Raw genomic sequence first — 19,531 nt, forward strand, 5'->3', positions numbered from 1 at the left:
TAATATTGGTAAAGAGTACTATTCTTTTTTTTTTAAACCTTTACATTGTTAACATAAAAAGAAAAGAAATTAATCTCTTTAGCTAATCATTCTTAATTAGTGTTTGTAGAATTATAATCTGGTCCAATTGGGCTATGTATCTTGATTTTCGAGTAAAAAAGAGCCCAACAAAAAGAAGAAATGGGCTGAGACTCGGCCCAATCCCAAAATTAGCGGGCAAAGAGTCCTAATAATAATATTCGTCCTCCCCGAGAAAAGAACAATCCCCAATTAAAACCCTATCAGTTCAAATCACTTCACTCTCTCTCTCTTTACCCTTCGATTCTTGGTCCTTGAAGGTCATAAATTTCTGCTGTAAATGGCGTTGACGAACTTTATATTAACAGTAGCAGGCGTTAGTGCGGTGGTTCTTTTACTGCGAAGCGACGTTAAACAATCGGCTGCGATCTTTAGGCGCAATGTTAAGCATATAAGGAATTGGCTTGAAGAAGAATCCTCTACTGCTTCCAAGTAAGCCTTTTTCTTTACAATCTGGGTTTTTTTTTTTTTCTTTTGCTATTTTATTGTTTTTGAATTAATTTTGACTTTTTTTTTAATGCTCGAAGTAGTAATTTTTTGAACCTTTTTAGGGCTTTAATATGAATTATAGCACCAAAGGAGATATTTAGAATTGGAATCATATCCCCACATTGACCAAGGTTGTTTAGAATTTATTAAACCTTGAACTCTTCTTGAGATTTTGCTTCTGGTTTTGTTTCACTTAGTTATGACGATGGTTCTGTTTTTGCAGTTGAGCTGCATTGTGTATTTTGTCTCCGGATGTGATAGAACTAACTTGCATTGGAGTTAAGTTCTGATAGTATCATTTTAAAATGCAAATTTTGTTTTATTTTTGGCATAAGGCTGTATGTAATGAAGCACTTTTGTCATGGATTCTGTGTATACATAATCCCACCACTTCTTCACTGTTCTCCCCTCCTTTAATCATATCATGTCTGATGTTTATTTGTGCCCATGGATGGAAACTTGTAGCTAAACTTACCCACACACACCCTTTACTTGTTCAGGATTACATTTGTGTACCAAGCAGGTAAAAGTAGATATTGAAACGTAGGTGTAACTCTATGTTTGTAAGAACATTACTCATCACTCTTCGTTCCAGTTATGGGAGATGTGATTCTAATATTAGGTGAATCACTTCAAAAAGAAACCTACTTCTATCTCAATTATGCTTCCGACTCTTCAGTTTTTGTATATATTGTCTGTATCTGTTCCAACCATTTGTTGGAAATGGTTCTTATCTTAACACAAGGGTTATTTCTCACTTTGACGATCTTCTTTCAGGGCAGCGGAGAAGGCAAAGCCTAAGGAATTGGAGTCCAAGTCTCCTCCTAAGGAGAAGGACTAGTGTCTTATAGGGGAGTTTGGGTTTATATATAATAGTTTGCGGTTATCAAATTTTGAATATATAGGTTGTTATTTAGAATAAGTCTTGATTAATGTCTGGGTATTTCTATACTTCAGAACTGCTAACTTTTGTTATCGTAACTTTTTTGGTTTGTTAATTCACTGAGACTTAATTTTTGGTGAGATGCATTTATGGTATTTGAGATGGAACTCGTCATTAGAACTACGAATCCAAGAAAATATGAATCCGATACTCCACCAACAAAGTACACTGCTGGTGACAATACAGTGATTAATACTTTTGAGAAATGTCAATTCTGTTTGGACCAGCATATATCTCTGTAAAAAGAATAAAAAAATAAAAAAAAATGAGGGAAAAGGAAGAATCTTCAGTTTGCAGATCTTTAAAATTATGCTGTTGTTCCTTACATTATCCAAATGACTGTCAAAATTTTCCCACTAAAATTTGGGAGGATATTGCTTTACTTTCTGATCATAACACTACCGCTCAAAGAAGACATTGTCATCATAATACAAAGATATCTCAAGGCAATTACCTACGAGATCTAGAGACCTAATGGTATTTGACTGCATTGAGATAAAGTGGTGACAGAAGAGAGAAGGCACAATATAGGACTCGATGGATCGGGAGGGTTATCCTGTTGCATCTTATGGCTACCTGTTCCACCTTCTGATTAAGGAAGGACATTGGCAAGTAGTCGAAAAACAGAAGCCACAGGGGAAACTTGGTTGATCCTCTCATAGTCATACTCTAAAAAAATTCATTTTTATCATCTTTAAATAAGAAAAGATGATCCTTAGACATTGTTTTATCACTTGGCTTGCGGTTCTTAATATTGAGCATATTAGTTAATGTTATCACTTACTACTTGAGTGATAAAAAGGAAGAGATCAAGGATCGTCTTTTCTTTTCTTGTGACTTCTCAAATAAAATTTGGCAATTGGTTTTAGCAAAGTATGAATTTACTGGTAGCATCCAAAACTGATAGTAAGAGTTTAACTGGGTTATTTATTACGCCAGACTTTCAAGGCTATGATTCTGAGAGAAGCGTGGACAGCAAGTGTATACCACATATGGCATTTGAGAAATTCTCTAAAGCCTGGCATTTGTTTTCCAAATACTGACAATATTTTGCAAGGCATTAGTTTTGATGCAAAGTAGTTCCGCCTTTTAAAATTTGTAAAAAATACGAATGATTCTTCTATTAGCTCTGCATGCAAAAAATCAGGGAATTGTATAGGAAGTGATAAAGTTCATTTTTTTATTTGTTTTCTCCTGCTTCCTTGGATCAATGAAATATCATTTATCAAAAAAAAAAAAAAAGTTAGGTTTTCAGGTTTAAGGTTATGAATTGGGGTTGGGTTTAGGGGTTAAAAGGGTTAAGTTTATGATTAAATAGAGACTACCACTATTTAAATATATAAGTTCACTAAGTTGCCCACCAAGTAAATTTGGTCATATTTTACTAAATCTTTTGATATTTGATTAAATATTTCCTACTATAATTAGAATCAAGTTAAGCTCATATAAACAATTAACGTATAGGAAAGTTAAAAAATGTTAGCATACATTAAAGAACTTAATTAGCAGCAGATTTATTTGTAAAAGTTTGGGATGTAATTAGTTTTTCTCTAGATTGAAACATACTGATATTTGTGCTTCTAATATCTTGTCAGCTGCAAATAAAAGAAGGAAAAAATTGTAAAAACGATATATAAAAATTGCCTGAAGAAAATAGGGTTAATTCTTTATCATTTAAAATACACAATGTCTAAATGACCTACCATTAATTACCTCCAAAAATGAGGTTTCAGGTTTGAATTTCCCTCCCATTTCCTAAGTAATTAAGTATAAGAGAAGAAAAAACAAAAGAAAACTTGTAAGATTACAAATTTATTATTTCATATGGAAGGATTAACAGAAATTCAAGGTTGGTATGTCTTTACTAAGCATACAGCATTTTGGTCATCTAGCTATATATTTATATATGCACGGACGACGATTGATGATGAGTTTCAAAAGGGTGTGTAAATTTGCATTTGACTCAAGATATGTTCAAAATTGTCAATTGGCTTCTCTATAGGATGAGTGTGCATCCCTTCGTAAGTCGTCACAACCATACTTTCATCTTTGGTTAGACGTTGGACTTGCTTCTTTACATTGCATCCCTGATGTGTGCATCGGTAGTAGCTTCTGTACATAAACAATTACAGTGTTAGCTGACCTCAAACCATGCTTCGATTGATTTAGAAATCAGAATTTGGAAGACCAATTACAAAAGATAGATAATTGAGACCCTCAGAAAATTTCTAAGTTGCATATAGAAATAGTGAGAAGAATATATATATATATATATATATATATGTATATATATTTAGTTGTTTGTAGTTACTGGTTAGGAAGTTCTTGCATTGCTATGCTAGCTATATGAATTCTTCTAATTCTAATATATTAAGAAGAATTATTGGGAGAGAGAGGGAGAAAAAAAAAACCCTAGACAAAAACTTGTAAATAGAGAATCATCAGTTATGGAATTTCTTTTGTATCCATGCATTGCAATTTGCAAGGGGTAGTGCACGCATGTTATAAATGGTTCCAAAGTCTGAAAGGAACAATTGCACCAACTGATCTTATATTATCTTTCAGCTAGGTAAAATAAGTGGGATATATCTATCGTAAATACTTTACTGTCAAAGGATATGATATGGATGATAATGGCGGGCTATGCCATGTTGAAAACATTATTTTTCTCCAAAATATATCAACTACTATATGATATGCATCAAAGTCTCAAGATCATATATCATCAGTACCATTGGAATTGAGGAAATGCATGCAATGGAACAAAGAAGTCAAACAAACCTTGGAAATTTGTTGTTCTTAACAGCTTTTTGCCCATATTTCCTCCAACGGTATCCATCGTCAAGTATATCAACCTGACTCCTTGTTTGAAAAGCAAATCTAGGCTTCCTAATCTTCTTTTCGTTTTTTTTACCTGATTTCATCCCAGTTTCATCAGAACCTACAAATTTCCCATTCTGAACAAGTTCCTTAACTTCTGGTTTCTCAATGAAGTTTTCTTCTGTCTTCAAGGCCAAGAGCCCATTGGAGGTATTCCCATGAAAATTGTTAAAAATTTGAGAACTAGGTGCCATGTTTACTGGCAAAGGTGCCAACGGATAAGCCGATGCTGCTGGGGAAGAGATAGGAAAGAACATTTGATAATTCTCCATATGGAATAAAAGCCGGTGCTTATATAAAGACGAAGATCACTGCAAAAGAAGAGGCGGCTTACTTATGGAAGACTAAAAAAGCTATGCAAATTCATTCAAGATCAGTAAAAGCAGAAAAATACAAAGCCATATTTATAGAGTTAAAGGTGTCGTAAACGGCACGAAAATTTTCTAAGGTAAAGCATAGAAAATAGAACAGCTTCATTAGCGGATTGATTAGGAAAAAGTATGTGGAAAATTTTGGGGCGGCTTCATCATTAGGACAAAGACACTATTTTTCATAATATAGAAGTTTAAAATTATTTTTGTAATTTGATAAAAACTTTTAATATACAACAATCACATCTCAAGTATTTAGTCATAAAATGATATCACCATATGATAAAAAACTTTCTCATCGTGTTAAAAAAACCAAAGAAAGAATATATGATAACTCTTGAAAAAAAAGATATTGAATTGTTGTAGACTAATAACAGCTAGCAGTCTTCTTTGGACTGATCTCATTTGCAGCTGTTTAAAAGTTTTAAAAGAATTTTCTAATTTATTACAGATTTAGTACTACTTGTGTTATTTAATAATAATGTTTTTTTGGCTGGTGGGTTGTTTTAGTGCATGCACGTGTGACTGCGCCCTTCCATGAAGATTATCAAATTTGTATCAAGTTGGAAATTTTTTATTGAATTATTATGTTGAAAAGAAAAAGTTATGCGCATAAATATTAGTAATTTTATAATTTTCAAAGCTAATTTTAATGATATATCAATTAATTTAAGAATCAATCATCGTAATTTTGACACTTAAATATATAGTAAAATATAAAAAATGTGCTTTAAAATTTTGAAATAAAAATTTAAAAATAATTGTGATCGCATATATAATGGAAAATTTTGAAAGAATGACAAATTCATGATCATGGACATAACTTAATGGCGAATCCAATTATGATTTGGATCTCCATTGATGTGGCTGGATAGGATTCTCCACCAAACCAGTAGATTCTTCAATATATACTTTTTTTTGATGAACCCTGGCTACATACTGAGAATTGCTAAAGGGTTTTGCAACCAAAGTCACTGCCTCTTTTCGAAATGTTGTCACAACCCAAGACAAGATATGACACCATATTGTTTTATCCACGTCTATGTATTATTCCCTCTCAATCACTTGAAAGAAAGAAAGAAAGAAAAAAAAAAACCATAGCCATTAGTCCATACCCAAAAATGGTCAAGGAACCACGAAAAAATATCAATATTACTCTCTAAATATATATGCACTTGTCTTCTTTTCCTTTGCTTTTTAAACTTTTTTCTTCTTATTTTTTTAATTTGTTGTATGCATTCTTCCTTTAGTCTATAATAAAATGTCGATAGAGACTTATGGTCATTTAATGAAATAATTTATTTTTGATTCTTATTTTTAAAATTTTTATGTGAAGATTCATATCTAACTTATGAGATATTATTTATTTTGATAAAAAATTTTTTACAACTTTATCTTATAAAAAACGCTCATAAGTTTGAATTTAAATTTTTATATATATCATATCATATTTTTACAATTTTCAAATGTAAGATTATAAGCATCACACTTTAAAATTAACATTTCAAAAAATACTTTGTTTAAGTAACGATTAAAATTTGAATTTAAAATCTTCAATTTTAAAACTAATTGATAAAAGATTATTTTTTTAATAGGTAATGTAATAAATTTTATTTTGAGCCAATTTTCCATCAAATCAAATGCATCGGAGAGAGAAATATAAAGAGAAAGTGGAGACGTGGGATATATTAATGCAAATTAAAGAAAAACGTCAAGAAAGCATGTGGGTTTGAATTTGGAAAGAAAATGGACATAAAATGAAGAATTGAGAGGCTAATAATCATAGTCATAACATAATTTGGTTTGTGGTTAGGTCTGCGCAGTGAGCAGCCTAGCCAGCCAGCCAGTCAAAATATTCTTGATAAATTAGAAAAGCAAAGCGAATTTTAATTTCTTGAATGTCGAAGATATTGTCCTATTGGATTATCAACCCATGTTTGAAACGTCAAAAACTCACACATTCCCACGAGTTTATGTTACTTGGCAAGAGACCAATTGTCGGCTTAAATCTTAATTTCTCTTCTCTTTCCAATATTTCCTTTTCATGCATATCACTTCTTTGCCAAAATTTTCCACCAACGTTACATAAGGAATTGGGGAAAATGTGGTTAATTTCTCCTCCAAACACACTAGCTAAGATCATATGTTTATCTTTCAAAAGAAAATTTATTGCAAAATTAATAGGTTAATTCTTTTGTTTAACTATATGTCAAAATTGAATCTTACCCGTATCCGAGGTTACATGAATATTTTAATATGAAAATTGATTTTTCAAAATAATTTCAATCTAACTCATTATTTGATTTTGTAATTATAAATAATTGGTAGCATAACTCTTTATTGCATATATAGTTCTAACTTACCCTAAGCCTCTCTATCCAACCATTTTAACAATAATTAATTATCTTTATGCATAGGAAGTTGTTGATTTGAAAAATATAATTATCCAACCTTAATGAAGATTTCAAGGTATATTTGAGTATTTTTATCACTAATTTTTTAGGATGATAAACTTATGTTTAACACTACTACCATTAAATGAGATATTATGAAAGAAAAATATTTCTGGTGAAGAAAATTATTTTCATTATTAGGAGAAGAAAAATTAGTTTATAAAGTCTAGGGTTTTTAGAATAAAGGAAAATGATGAATGACCTAATTAATAATATATAATTAATATAGGCCACCCAAGGAAAAGTTGAACTTGAATATTATTCTTATTCTCATTTTGACAAAATTTCAAAAGATGGAAGGGAGATTAGAAGTTAAATCAAATATACTAATCAAGAATTTAAGAGTTTAAAAAAATTTGAAAACCTATCATACGTCAGAGTACACGTAAATGACTAATTCGAGTTTGAATCATTTTCTTTGTATTAGAATATGTACATCATCTAATTAAATATCATATTATCAAAATTAAAAAAATGAATACAATATATATACAATATATATACCATTTTAGTAAGATAAAGTAGATTAAAAGAAGCTTTCATACTAAAGAAACAAATGTTTAGTTTGAGGGTTTTGTGAAAAATTATTAAAATGGTAATAGTTAATTTTGAATTGCTTAAAGATTTTTTTTAAACCTAATGAAGGGTTGAGTGAAAACCCCCTAGACAAATGGATACTGAATTAACCATTCACCTAAACAGTTGGTTAATTTAGGTTTAAGTGGGTTTGAACTATTCTCTCTAATATTACTTGTAACTTTAAACAAGACATTTTAGAAATTCATGCCTTAGAAATCTTGGTTTTGAATTGCTTAAAGATTTTTTTTAAACCTAATGAAGGGTTGAGTGAAAACCCCCTAGACAAAAGGATACTGAATTAACCATTCACCTAAACATGTGGTTAATTTAGGTTTAAGTGGGTTTGAACTATTCTCTCTAATATTACTTGTAACTTTAAACAAGACATTTTAGAAATTCATGCCTCAGAAATCTTGGTTTTGATCTTAAAATATTGGTTAATTTCATACTTTCCAATTTCTATGTATATTATCCACAATTTTGGACTAGCTAGCCAGCTCTAGAAGGTCATAACCCTTAAGCTCGTGCAGGATTCAATTTGTGATTTGTCAATGGAGGAGAACTCTTGTTCACTATATCCAATCCATTTTCAGCTATATTGAAGATAGATCAGAGAGATTTAAGTAGATATTTTAAAATACAGTGAAGATTGTCACATTGATTGTTTTGCCCACTGCTAACCAGTTTCCTGCGTGCTTTTAATGGTATGATTCTGTGATTCTGACCACTGTAGTTTGATTTCTACGCAGATTTAGTGATCATCATGTACCTAAGGAAGAAGAATAGTATACATAGGCTAATAATTGCTCTCAAGAAAATCTATGGCAGCAGCCATGGGCGAGCAGCTGTCCACATCAAAGCCACCGGAGAGTCAGGTCGAAGAAGCTGCTAGGAAGGTGTGGTAACTTTTGTTACAAATTTTAATTGTCATTCCATTGATGAATTCTGCTGCTTGAATTCCAAAGAGCAGTTTCCATTGTTGAATGGCAACTAATAATAATTAAGGGCATACGTACGCAATGCCAAAGAATTAAAAGAAAATGAAAATCTTCAAAAAGAGAGATCATATCAGACGAAATTATAGCCATGACATCTGCTCGTTAAATGATGATCTTAATTCCCATGAACAACAATGTTTCAAAAGTCCATGATTTAGTTCCAATATTACATTGAAAATTTTGAGATTGTTGTCTAATTTCCACTCTTTACATACCAAATTAAGATAGATTGGGAACATAGGGCTTCTTTCATAGTACAGCAGACGTCTTCTACATGCATGGGAATTGTATGAATCACAGTTAGTTATCAATTAGGTAATCTTAGAGTAAAATGTACAAGACGTTCATGATTTTAATTTTGCGTAATATTTCATTGTTAAAAATTTAACAGAAAATGTCATATCATTATTAATATGCCGTAGATGTTTATATGACATAAATTTTAATTAAAAAAAGTCAAAAGAAACCCATCTTTTTGCCATACAAATTTTATCAAATTTTAGTGAAGGTTAATGGAGTAATGAATGAATTTGAAACATTTTTAAAAGATCATGGATGAAAATATGAGTTTTAAATGTTATAAATGAAAATAAAATATTACACAAAAGTCAGATATATAGAACAATTTATAATTGGATATTCATGAGTGATTCTCTTAACAAATTTGGATTCAAGTCACTATGCAAAAACACATACGATATGTTACCGAATAAGTTGTACATCTCATCCTAAATCAATCCATTTTACATTAAGAATTTAAAATAAACCTACATGGATAGAACATCAAATTTGTAAATTACTCAAAAAAGAAAAGATATACATCTGAAAATTTTTGGATGGTTGAAATTATATCCATGAAAACTTATTTTTCTCAATGTTTTGAACCAAACTCTCGCATAATTGGTTTTGGTGGACCTAAGTTTGAAGCATAGTTAGGAGATGGTTTCTATAAAGCAAAATTTTTATAATCATATATATCATAATCATGCCATTTGGAGGATTTTTCACCTACTGCATGCTTTTACTATGTATAGTTGATGAGTAGATTACAGACCTTGACATGGTTAAATGGAGCACTAGCTTGTTTGCCTAACCACTGCTTGAAATTCTGAAAGCATAATTATTTCCATGAAAATTTTATAATTCTGATTGACTTCAGTGTCTGCTAACATTAAAACTACAACTTGTAATCATTCTGAAGACTGAAAATTTTTCTGATATGTGGCATCCAAGGTCAAAGGTCCTTTACCTCTGAAATTTGGAAATGAGTCAGATTCACTTCAATTCCTAAAATGTTTAAGATTACTCCATATATAATATGATTGAGAGCAAAAGAAATGGCATGTAATTTTCTTTCAAATAATTAAGAAGGTTTCAGAATATAATAATGCAAAATTAGTATCTTATTTCCCTTTCTTTATATTCCTATGCTGCTTAAGATACTATAAAAATGTGGCTGTACCGTAACAATGGAAATTATGTCCACAACTCATATGTTGAGTGTCATAATGTATAGATCAATGACTTATCATCAGACATAAACTTTAGGAATTGTTATTAATCCTTTTATTTAAATGTCATTGGTCACCTAATTGAATCTATCCGATTTTAAAGAGAAGTTTAAAATTTGATTAAAATATCTTTAAAAAGTAGATTCAATATTTACGAAATTAGAATTAGATTCGAGAGTACGATTACGTGTGAAGAAAGTTATAATATTTTTATAACGCTCATCAAATGGTGATACTAGTTTGATTTCGTGTTATCCATTGAGGCTTTAAAAAAACTTATCAAATAGTTAATTATTAGAAATTATTTTTAATTGACTCCAATACTTTTGATAGAAAATTAAGAAAATTCTCTCACCTCAAGAGTATACAAGAAAACTACTATTTTTTTTTTTGCAGAGGCTTTGTTATCAAATTATTTAATATTTATTTTATTATTTTTTATGATTTTTAAAAAATTTTACTTTAAGAAAAATTGATATTTTAACTTTATTCTCAAATTCTTGAAAATTCTTGTTTAAGGAAAGATTGATATTTCAGCTCTTCCCTCAAATCTTTTTGAAATTATTTGCGTTTTAAAGAAAATTGATACTTCAACTTTTCCTTAAACATTTTTTGAAATATTTTTTTTATTTAAGAAAAATTGATACTTTAACTTTTTTTGAAAAATATTTTTTAAAATATTTTTTTATTTAAAAAAAATTAAATATTTCAACTTTTTCCTCAAAAATTTGAAATTATTTTTATTTAAGAAAAAATTGATACTTCAACTTTTTCTTTATTTTTTTAAAAATTTTTGTTTAAAAAGAAAATTAATGATTAACTTTTTCTTATTTTTAAATTATTTTTATTTTAAAAATGAAACCCACTCAAAAGAAATATTAAACAAATAAGAAAAATAGTAAAAAAAAAATTTACCAAAAAATATATGTCTCGGCTCGGCTAAGAAAATTGGCTTAAGTGGTTTGGCTTGAAAAATAAAATATGGCTCAGCTACTTGGCCTTTAGCTCGGTTTAACTTCAATATGATGAAACAGCTTGGCTCGGGTTCACTATTTTTCTGATAATCCAAAACGTTATGTTTTGGAAAACATTAAATCTCTCTTTCATCTTTTTTTTTTCTTCTACAATTTTTTTTATATATATTTTTCTCTACAAAATTAACCAAGAAACTCATGCCTTAAGAAGACCGATAGGTTTTTTCAGATTTTGGTGCATCACCATTATAAGTTACCACCACCATCCTTCTTTTTGTTTTTTGTGTTTTTCTTTCTCCAACTTTAAAATGACGTGAGTTATAACAAATATTGTGTTCTTTACTGCTTATTATGACTGATCTTAGATTGATTGTGTCTTTTTGTATTTTGATCATCTATTGGGTTTCAGATATTTTGAGTTTTGTGTATTTCTTAAAATTCTAATCAACTTATAACCTTACTTTTTAATCGAGGTCACTTCATCGATGTGAGTTACAACCAAAATTGCTTTTTTTGCTACTTATTATCACTAATTTTAGATTGATTGTAGCTTTTTGTATTTTGATTGTCTATTAGGTTTTGAGAATTCTAAGTTTTGGATATTTCTTGACTGATTGATTTTTAGTAGGGGATGATTAACTTGAAGTTGGGTTTTTTGACTTGCTAGATTTTGTGTGTTTATCGTGCAATATCTTGCAAGTAGTGTGGGATAGTTATGATTTTGTGATACTGAATATAGTGATTGAGTTGTCGATCATAGTGATTTCAGTAGTGATAGAATTAGACAGTTTGATGTTTGATGGTGATGGATTTTTAGTTGGTGGCTTTCTTTCTCCCTGTATTTTCTGTTAATTTTTTTATGATTTTCTCTTTATTTGAATGTACTATGTTGATTGTTGGATAAGTTGAGTTATGGATTAGGGTTATTTAAAGGTTATGGTTGGTAAAAACATCCATGCAATATGGAAGGCTATGGTAGATTAAAAACTCATGTGATAATTGTGATGGTGGTGGCAATATGGTGGAGAAAAGAACGAAAATGAGATGGAACTGCTTATAATTGTTAGGGTTTTCTCTTTATTTTTCACTCTAATTTCTCTGTATTTTGCTTTGATTTTTCACCTCTTTTTACCCTAAACAATAAATTATATAAGATGATAAAGATAGGATTTCAATTAATATCACTTTTAATTTAAAATTTGATTTCAAGAAACACTAAATTTTTAGAATTTAATTTAAACTTTAAATTTCAAATATCAAATTTTATCACTTGTTTTTTTTTTTAATTTATAGAATAATAATAAAAACAAAAATAAATAAATAAAATAATAAACCAAATAGATTACGTCTACCGCTTAAATAAGTAAAGACAAAATAAGGTGTTTATATGGAGAGAGAGAAACAATGAACTATATGAAAAGTTGCAGAATTTTCCTTACAAGTTCTTAATCATATTAAAGAAGTTGTCGTGTTGAAATTAATAGGATTGATTATGTAATTGTAGACTTTGTTAATAATAATGTTTGCATAGCTTAAGGTCTAAACTATTGTTATCAGAATTGAATTGGATCAGACCGTCGGTCCGATTGGGTAAATCGATGTTGAAATCGATTTAATTCTATAATTAGATCAGTTTTACAATTAAACCATTTAAAATCGTTGTGAATTGGTGATTTACAAAATAAACTAGTAAATCAAACGATTTTTTTTAATCGGATTGATTCAATACTAATTAATAAGTTTAAGTAAAATATGAGAAAAATTCTTTAAGTATTCAAAATAATTTAATTAAACCCTTATACTACTATTTTATCCAAATAACCTTCAATTCTTATTTTATACTATCAAAGCCCGTACATCCTTATATTAATGATATATTAACATATTTTGACAGGTGGATAATAATATTGTAAAAAAACTTATATAGGTATAAAAATAAGCAATTTTCAAGAAAAAATTATCTAACAAAAAATTTTATTAATTGATATCATAATAAAAAATAATTATAAAATTAATAATATATAAAATTAATAAAAATGATTAACTATTTGACTATGATCGAAAATAATTAATAAAAAAATGTATATATGCAAAATTAATAAAAAAATCTACATTCATATAAAAAATATGTAAATGATTTTAATTTCCTTTTTACTAATTTTCATGTAAATATAAATATTTTCTTTTTATTAATTTTAGATATAGATATTTCTTTTTTATTACATAAAGATTAATTATTATATATTAATAAATAATATTTATATTTTAATAAATATAAATAATAATTATTTATAATTATTTATTACTTATTATTTATTATATTTACTAAAATATAAATATTATTTCTAACTATTAAAATATAAAATATGATTTTAATAAAATATTAAGTAATTTAGTAATTAATTATTCTATGAATTTTATATTTTAAAATTTATAGTTTATGATATATCTTAAAATTTATAGTTTTATAATTGAATTATTAAACTATAATTTTAGTTAAAAATTTAAAATTTTAAAATATTTATATTTTTTATTAAACAGACAATTGACCCATTGAACCATTAACCCCATAACTTGAAACCTTAAACGGTTTAATGTCCTGATAACTATGGTCTAAACAGCTCTGCTCTCGATGTTTGATTATTTGTTTCCTGGCTATATTGGCTAGAACAATTTTGATGTAACAATATTTCCATTTCCTTTGGATATATAAAATCACTTAATTATCATAAAAAAAAAAAAGGAATTATGTCAAAAACGGCAGGATCAAGACCAAATATATATGTTCTGATGTAGTAAATTGGGTAAACTGCTAATAAAACAAGTAAAGATTTTGAAACTTCTTTTGAGAATGTGATTCTTGTTCTTTTTATGGTTAATGAAGACTGGCTATGGAAAATATGGCAACAATGACTGGCCTTGGCTATGTAACTTAAAGCCTAGCTGTTCATTTTGCACGTGTCATAAGTTAGGAAAGTCACTGAACTTTCTTTAGAATGATTGTCGTTTGCTTAGGTCTTGAATTCCAAGAAGGCTGCCATTGTTGAATGAATATTAATCCATCTAGAAACTTGTCATGTTAACAAGAAAAAGAAGAAAAAAGAAAGAAGGAAAAAAGAAGGCTGATGAACTTTCAACCTACTACAGTAGCTAGTAAATGACCAATTCCATGGTGTGTAAATGGTTATTATGAGGAGCAATGTTTTCTTCCTGTATCTGCCATCGACACCATATCATCAATTTATTGGCAACATCAACCGCCATTTTCAGATTAGCCTAAAATTGGGTTGTTCCACAAAATTAATCAAGAATCTGTGCCTAATGTTGGCCTGTTTTATTCATTATCCAAGAAATCTTTGCCTGATTACTCTTTTTAAGTCAAATACGGGGCAATTCCATCATTGAACATAGGCCATTTCATATGATATGCACCAAAAACATCTAGAGAGGGATTCACTAACCTTTTCCCAGCTCCCACCCACCACCATACAGAATAAAAATCAGAGTTGATCACGGTTTAAACAATAGTATTAGCTGCTGTCGAGGGAGTAGAAGAGTGCAGCCAGCATATGAACCAGTCCTGGATTCCCCTTCACGCTGTAAAGTGCAGGTAATGAAGAATTACACGAGGATCTATCTGATTTGAGGTATGTCCAGTTCAACATCTGCGTATTATTAAGATATCACAACTGTTTCCAAATCTTGCAAACGTCCACACTTTTTGTTTTTTTTTGCTTGAACAATCTTTCAAACCCTTTGTGACTCAGAAAAGTAGAAGAATTCATTAGATGGCTTGGTGCTCATTGAATTGGATCAGTTTATGATCTCTTCAATAAATCCTAAAGAGCAAAACAACATATATTAGGATGAAAAAAACAAAGCATATATTGTTCCCAGACCTAGCTGATTGGATGCATGTTTCTGCATCAGCATACTGGAAAGGAACTACATATATGATCTCATTCGAGGCCTAACTATAGACTGTGCCCCATCAACGAATATAGTTGTTCCAGTCATATAGCGTGAACCGTCACTGATTAAATAGATGACAGTTGAAGCCAGATCATTTTTAACATCCAACCATCTCTGCAATGGCACTGCTTCTTTGGCCAACTCCTCTGCCCTGTCCTTTCCAACTGACAGAGGAAATTCATCTTCTAAGTGTAAACCACGAGCAATTGCATTAACCCTGATCTTGTGTTTTCCAATCTCTAAAGCTGATACCTGATAACAGCAATGAAAGATAAAACCACTCAGGAAAAGCTATGAACCAGAAAAATCAATACCCATTCTATATTCCACAATGCTTTTGGAAATTACATTCGTATTTGATTTGAAAACCAATGCTCTTATCCAAAAGATTGCATTGCTTTCGGAGAAAGATGTTCACCAAAGCAAAAGCCACCAAGAAACATAGAGCCGAATCTTGAATGTGTACGGCAAGGTTCAATATTCATTGTTATCTTTAGAATACTTAACTAGGATAGCAAATTGTGCCAACTGAGTGTAAATGTTTCAAAGACTACAAGGGAAGTTAGTGAATTTACTTACTCTAACTAACTGCTGCACTCCTGCCAAACATGAACCATATGCAGCAGCTCCTTGATAAAGTCCTCTTTCAGCACCGAGTAATGTCGTCATGAATACAATGGAGCCACCTGATTTATGGTCCCTCATTCTCCTACCAACAGCTTTTAGCAGAAACCATGCAGCCATAAAATTTATTTTTACAATTTTTCTGAACTCTTCTTCAGCTAATTGCAGATGGTCTTGCATCTTTCCTGTTTTACATAGTCAAATACGGTTAGTTTTTGTCCACCTGCATTGCATAGACCTGAACACCGTGATTTAAGCGATACAAGTTGAAAGGACAATGAGAATTTATTTGGGAAGGTAAGCATGTATTGGGGGGATTTCGGGTGTTTTTCTTGACTTATATAGCCTACAAAAAGAAATAGCATGCATGTTGGTAAAAGATATCTCATCAGCTCCTAAATAATTTCAGCTTAATGCAAAACATCAAGGATGAATTGCTTAACTTTCCTTCTAAATCGCAATTAAAACTTTACACAAATAATGAAACAAAAGAAGACTGTCACACCAACCTAAATTTCACAACCATTAGGGAGTTAATCAAGCATACATATCTTATTCTTCCCCAAGAATAGTCCCATGTAGTTTATAAACTTATGGTCAACGTCATCTCCAGTCTTCGTTAAACAAAGCCTTCTCTTATAAATAATTATTAGACATGTGACAAATTATTATAAAATGCAACTTGAAGTTCTAGCTCACATATCTTATTTATAAATATACTGGAAAAATTAAGGTAGTTAGAGAAGTAGATTGATGAATCAAGAAAGTTTTTTAATGTTTCAAAAGGACAGTCGTATGCCAAGAATCCCAAATTACCAAAATTTTCATGCAGGTAGTTTTTCAGAAGATACTGCAAATTGCTTGTTCATTGGTAGAAGAACTCGGAAGAAATAAGAGCATATAGGCATAATATCCCACCACTACTCTATGTCTCTATCTATAAAATCTGGTTAAAATAAAAGGTTTTGGATAGATAAGAGGCAGAGGTTCCAAATTGCCCCACTATCCTGATGGATAACCAAATTTTGAACACTTTCTCTGGCACCAAAAAACGAAAAGGAATTTTGCCACTTTAACTTTCAGTTGAAAAAATATCAGTGGATCAGTCCAAAACGATATTTACAGCAGATATACCTTCATAAGCATAACAATTTACAAGAGCATCAATGGATCCGAACGCTTTCCATGCTTTATCTACTGCCTCATCAAAAGCTCCCTCTCTTTCCTCTTCCATATCCAATCCAACCACCTCTATTGGGACCACATTGTTAGTTGAGTCCATTATCTTCTCTCTGACACTCCTCAGACAACATTCATTTCCCATCAAAACCAACCTAATCACATGCCCGGAAGATCATTCTTAAGTTAAACTTTTGCTCAATGATCAACATGAAGGGTATGCATAATCCAATGGATTGGATTGAATCAGGAAAGAAGAGTAAATTGAAAACAATAAAGCATAAAAAAAGCCAAAAACTAAAACTTTGGAAAATCTCCCATTTTTATCTCGTTTCCTTGCCTTTAGTCTACTTTCTAATACCTTAAAAACAAGCTGATGATATCCATTGCAGCGAAAAAGAGAGAGAAAGAGATGTTAAAGAATTTCCAAGATTCTTGTTTTCTTAGAAACCAAACATATGCAGAGCATAAACTCAAAAAAAGTATGAGACTTTAACCTGCAACCACGTTTGGCTAAATGCAAAGTTATGTTCACTGCAATCTCATCTCCATTTGAAGTGAGCAGCACTTTTTTTGCTTGATTCTCCATTCTCAAAAGCCAACTGCCAATCAACCAAAAACCTCAGAAAACATCAAAAACAACAAAATCAAATAGAACCCAGAAAGAAAAGCCAAAGCTTTGAAACAACAAAACAAAAAAAATGTTCATTAGACATTACCTATATACTGCTGCTGATGAAAATGAGGCAAGCTAAAGCCTCGGAGAGATATATATGAAGATAGCCTAGCCTTTGCTGGTTGTGCTTTTTTTATGAGAAATAAATAGTTATTAATTAGAGTTTATTAAAAAGAGCATAAACTTAAAAGCTGTGGGAACCAAATCAGCCAAAGAAAAGCCAAAAAATTATTCCTTTCGAGTGTTTTGCCTGCTTTCCCTGCAAATGCAAACAGTTTTTAACTCCTACATCATCCTCCACACGTTGGGGGGTTGTATTTCTTAGAAACCATGCTTTAGCAACCTCCACGTGTTCCTTCTTGTTTGAGGTGGCACTGACCATGCCACTACAAATCTAGAATTAATTAATATAATAATAGTAAGCAACCTATCTATAGTTGAGTCAAAAGTTCAAAGATTTGGGTTTTAATGTAATCAAGGTGACCTTGAAATAATGTTTATAATAATCATATTTCTTAAACTTTTTTATATATTTTTGAAGTTAAACAATGAAATATTCAGATTCAATTATTTAAAAGATAACATCTTATATTTTTACAGTTTAAATCTAAAAACTTACAACTAAGATTATGATTTTTTTATAAAGCAGTCTATTGAGGCAATATTTATTTGTTACTTTTTGAAGGTGGCAGTTGGTTTTGTAAGTTATAGTGATTCAATTGGAAATGGTAAAGTGTTGGGAAGTTGAGAGTTAGAAATTGATGGTTTGTTTGTTATTTCTGTAGCTTTACTTGAAAGACTGGATGGTGGCTAATATAATATGAGTGTGACCACTACGATTAAATTAAACAATTTCACAACTTGCTCAAATTGGAATTGGAATTGGAATTTGAAATATGATTTCCAATCGATGGCTTAATTAAAGAGAATGGATTCCCACTAAACCTTGTTGGAAGATTGCTTAACATTTACGCTTTGAAAATTTCTGATTTCCTAGAATTCCTCTGACCAAAATCAAAATTCTTTTCCCATGATTCCATCTTTTGTCTTCAAGCAAGAGGAACGCGGAGAAGAAAGTCACGTTGTTCACGAGTCCACGTGGGGAAGTTTCGGTGAGATTTCTGCCATTTTTCCATGTAAGTTCCTTTGTGAAAAATAAATGAGGTTTGGTGGAGTGTTGGATTGAAGACTTCAACATTATCTTTTTTTCTTATTCTAAAGTGATCAGATCAATGGAAGCAAAAGTCCAAAAATATAGTATGTGATTAAGGTTATTTGTTTATTCATAAATGATTTAGAAATGCTTATCGTATGAACTTTGAAGCACGTGAGATTCCCATGAAGAACAAGTTTTTTATTACTTAGATTTAATTGAAGAAGTCAATTCCTTTTCTACGTGTCATGGGGTTTGTTTGTTACACTTAATCTCTGTTTTCACATCTCTCCTTCTAAGAAAATTCAAACCTCTTGGAAACGTTCATTTTTCATTTTCAAAGTCTTAGATATATAATTATGAAAAAGTAGTAAACACGAAATTGAAATGAGAGAGAGCATGATTATGCACCACACAACACAAGTCCCCGGTCATAGCTAGAGTTAGGATTTAAATCAACTAAAACAATTATCAAAAGATTTCATTTTACTTCCTTACTTGCCAAAAAATATGGGCTTTGGGCTTGATGGGTAGTGCAATGGTTTCTATGACGCAGCCAAACCGAACTGATCTATGTTGTATCTAAACCTTTTTGTGATCTCATTGATGAGATCCAAGAGCCAATAGATTGAAGTTCGTAGTTTCTAATTC

At 30.3% G+C, this 19,531-nt stretch overlaps 3 protein-coding genes and 1 long non-coding RNA gene across 5 annotated transcripts; 2 read left to right on the plus strand and 2 right to left on the minus strand.

Annotated features, from left to right (window-relative positions):
* The first annotated feature begins 253 nt into the window (after positions 1–253).
* LOC111292642 (uncharacterized) lies at positions 254–1,590 on the plus strand. Its single transcript, XM_022885118.2, has 2 exons — positions 254–510; positions 1,345–1,590. The coding sequence occupies exons 1-2, from the start codon at positions 359–361 to the stop codon at positions 1,406–1,408; spliced, it is 216 nt and encodes a 71-aa protein (XP_022740853.2). The 5' UTR covers positions 254–358; the 3' UTR covers positions 1,409–1,590.
* On the plus strand, positions 519–964 carry LOC149516652 (uncharacterized). The gene is made up of 2 exons (XR_016345991.1): positions 519–698; positions 791–964. It is a non-coding gene; the product is annotated as an uncharacterized LOC149516652 (long non-coding RNA).
* Positions 1,591–3,135: 1,545 nt separating the features above from the next.
* Positions 3,136–4,755, minus strand: LOC111292682 (putative WRKY transcription factor 75). Of its 2 annotated transcripts, none has more exons than XM_089767353.1 (2): positions 4,292–4,755; positions 3,136–3,619 (listed from the first exon to the last, which is right to left on the minus strand). In XM_089767353.1, exons 1-2 carry the CDS (start codon positions 4,660–4,662, stop codon positions 3,445–3,447), a joined length of 546 nt encoding a protein of 181 aa, XP_089623479.1. In that variant the 5' UTR covers positions 4,663–4,755; the 3' UTR covers positions 3,136–3,444. The 2 variants fall into 2 exon arrangements, with proteins under 2 accessions (XP_089623479.1, XP_022740913.1); XM_022885178.2 differs by having other exon boundaries at positions 3,139–3,622.
* A 10,276-nt stretch (positions 4,756–15,031) lies between these two features.
* Positions 15,032–18,015, minus strand: LOC111292505 (uncharacterized). The gene is made up of 5 exons (XM_022884923.2): positions 17,771–18,015; positions 17,549–17,653; positions 17,007–17,206; positions 15,828–16,057; positions 15,032–15,500 (listed from the first exon to the last, which is right to left on the minus strand). The coding sequence occupies exons 2-5, from the start codon at positions 17,638–17,640 to the stop codon at positions 15,222–15,224; spliced, it is 801 nt and encodes a 266-aa protein (XP_022740658.2). The 5' UTR covers positions 17,641–17,653; positions 17,771–18,015; the 3' UTR covers positions 15,032–15,221.
* Between the last annotated feature and the right edge of the window lie 1,516 nt (positions 18,016–19,531).

Source organism: Durio zibethinus, chromosome 10 (genome assembly GCF_047325235.1).
Source record: "Durio zibethinus cultivar Kanyao isolate XHJ-2024 chromosome 10, ASM4732523v1, whole genome shotgun sequence".
Classification (NCBI taxonomy): Eukaryota; Viridiplantae; Streptophyta; class Magnoliopsida; order Malvales; family Malvaceae; genus Durio; species Durio zibethinus.

Excerpts from the sequence above, each read along its gene's own strand:
- LOC111292642 (XM_022885118.2), top strand. The coding sequence starts at position 359 with ATGGCGTTGACGAACTTTATATTAACAGTAGCAGGCGTTAGTGCGGTG. Across the intron at positions 511-1,344 it reads GAATCCTCTACTGCTTCCAA|GGCAGCGGAGAAGGCAAAGC; the intron begins GTAAGCCTTTTT and ends ATCTTCTTTCAG.
- LOC111292505 (XM_022884923.2), bottom strand. The coding sequence starts at position 17,640 with ATGGAGAATCAAGCAAAAAAAGTGCTGCTCACTTCAAATGGAGATGAG. Across the intron at positions 16,058-17,006 it reads AAATTGTTATGCTTATGAAG|GAAAGATGCAAGACCATCTG; the intron begins GTATATCTGCTG and ends TATGTAAAACAG. Across the intron at positions 15,501-15,827 it reads GAGTGCAGCAGTTAGTTAGA|GTATCAGCTTTAGAGATTGG; the intron begins GTAAGTAAATTC and ends TGCTGTTATCAG.
- LOC111292682 (XM_022885178.2), bottom strand. The coding sequence starts at position 4,662 with ATGGAGAATTATCAAATGTTCTTTCCTATCTCTTCCCCAGCAGCATCG. Across the intron at positions 3,623-4,291 it reads AAGAACAACAAATTTCCAAG|AAGCTACTACCGATGCACAC; the intron begins GTTTGTTTGACT and ends GTTTATGTACAG.